The following is a 1,105-nucleotide window of genomic DNA, read 5'->3' as shown; positions in this document are numbered from 1 at the left end:
CCTATAAAATGATGATAATGATATTGGGATTTATTTGTTGCCACTTGTCACATTTGGTCTGTTTGGGTATTGAAACTATGAGAAAAGTTGATACATTTTTAACCAAATAAAAGTTTTCATACTGAACTAGGCACATTTTTTCACAGTTGTCGGCAGAGTTCTCAGGCAGTCTTGCCTCTTGAGCGACTCAGCCATTGGCTGGTTTACACGTCACTCAAACGCTCAAAATTGCAGTAAAGTACAGGATCCAGTTTGGAAGAGGAAGTTGTCGGATAATTTGTGAATGCATTGGGACAGTGAACTGGAAATCGCCATATCTTGGAAAGATTACTTAAACAGTGATTACATAGTTCGTCTTGGATTAGAATGGAAGGACGGCACGAAAGTTCACCCATGCAGGCTTTCGATAAGGACGTTTTGGAAATGACTGCTGAAGATGTTTATGACATTTCTTACGTGATCGGCAGAGATTTATTGAAAGTCAACACAGGTAGCCGGGAATTCTCGGATTTACAGTTCAAAATCGTCCGTGTGCTGGAGATGTTTGAGACCATGGTGAGTAAGTATAACCTGTCGCTGGAGCAGCTGAGGATGGAGCTGGATAATATGAAGCGAGAAATGGAAAGAGTTGTAGCAGAAGGTTCAAGTGGTAATGTTAACAATGTGAGTGAGTTCATGTAGAGTTCAGTGTATGTGCATCATTCTTGATGCTCCGACTGCTGTTCACAGGGTTCCTTTTAAAGGAATATTTCCGGTTCAATACAAGTTAAAGGGATAGTTCACCCAAAAATGAAAATGTGATGTTTATCTGCTTACCCACAGGGCATCCAAGATGTAGGTGACTTTGTTTCTTCAGTAGAACACATGATGACTTTTAACTTTAACCGTTGCAGTCTATCAGTCGTATAATGCATGGCAATGGTAACAAAATCTATGAGAGTAAAAAGACATGCACAGACAAATCCAAATTAAACCCTGCGGTTCGTGACGACACATTGATGTCCTAAGACACGAAACGATCGGTTTGTGCCAGAAACCGAACAGTATTTATATCATATTTTACCTCTAATACACCACTATGTCCAACTGTCTTTGGGCGCGCGCA

The 1,105-nt window shown here is 40.5% G+C and overlaps 1 protein-coding gene across 4 annotated transcripts in view; it reads left to right on the top strand.

Annotated features, from left to right (window-relative positions):
* Positions 1 to 255: 255 nt before the first annotated feature.
* rilpl2 (Rab interacting lysosomal protein-like 2) overlaps positions 256 to 1,105 on the top strand; it is a 9,319-nt gene continuing 8,469 nt past the window's right edge. For 2 of the 4 annotated variants that reach the window (XM_016492788.1, XM_016492787.1), the window contains exon 1: positions 256 to 555. In XM_016492788.1, the coding sequence (XP_016348274.1) occupies positions 367 to 555 (189 nt within the window). In that variant the 5' untranslated portion in view covers positions 256 to 366. Of the gene's footprint in view, positions 664 to 1,105 lie in introns of all 4 variants that reach the window. The other 2 variants (XM_016492786.1, XM_016492785.1) reach the window with 1 other exon arrangement.

This window comes from Sinocyclocheilus anshuiensis, unplaced genomic scaffold (genome assembly GCF_001515605.1).
Source record: "Sinocyclocheilus anshuiensis isolate Anshui unplaced genomic scaffold, SAMN03320099.WGS_v1.1 scaffold1558, whole genome shotgun sequence".
Taxonomy (NCBI): domain Eukaryota; kingdom Metazoa; phylum Chordata; class Actinopteri; order Cypriniformes; family Cyprinidae; genus Sinocyclocheilus; species Sinocyclocheilus anshuiensis.
Note: the sequence above shows the minus strand (reverse complement) of the source record. Positions and strands in the feature narration are given on the sequence as shown.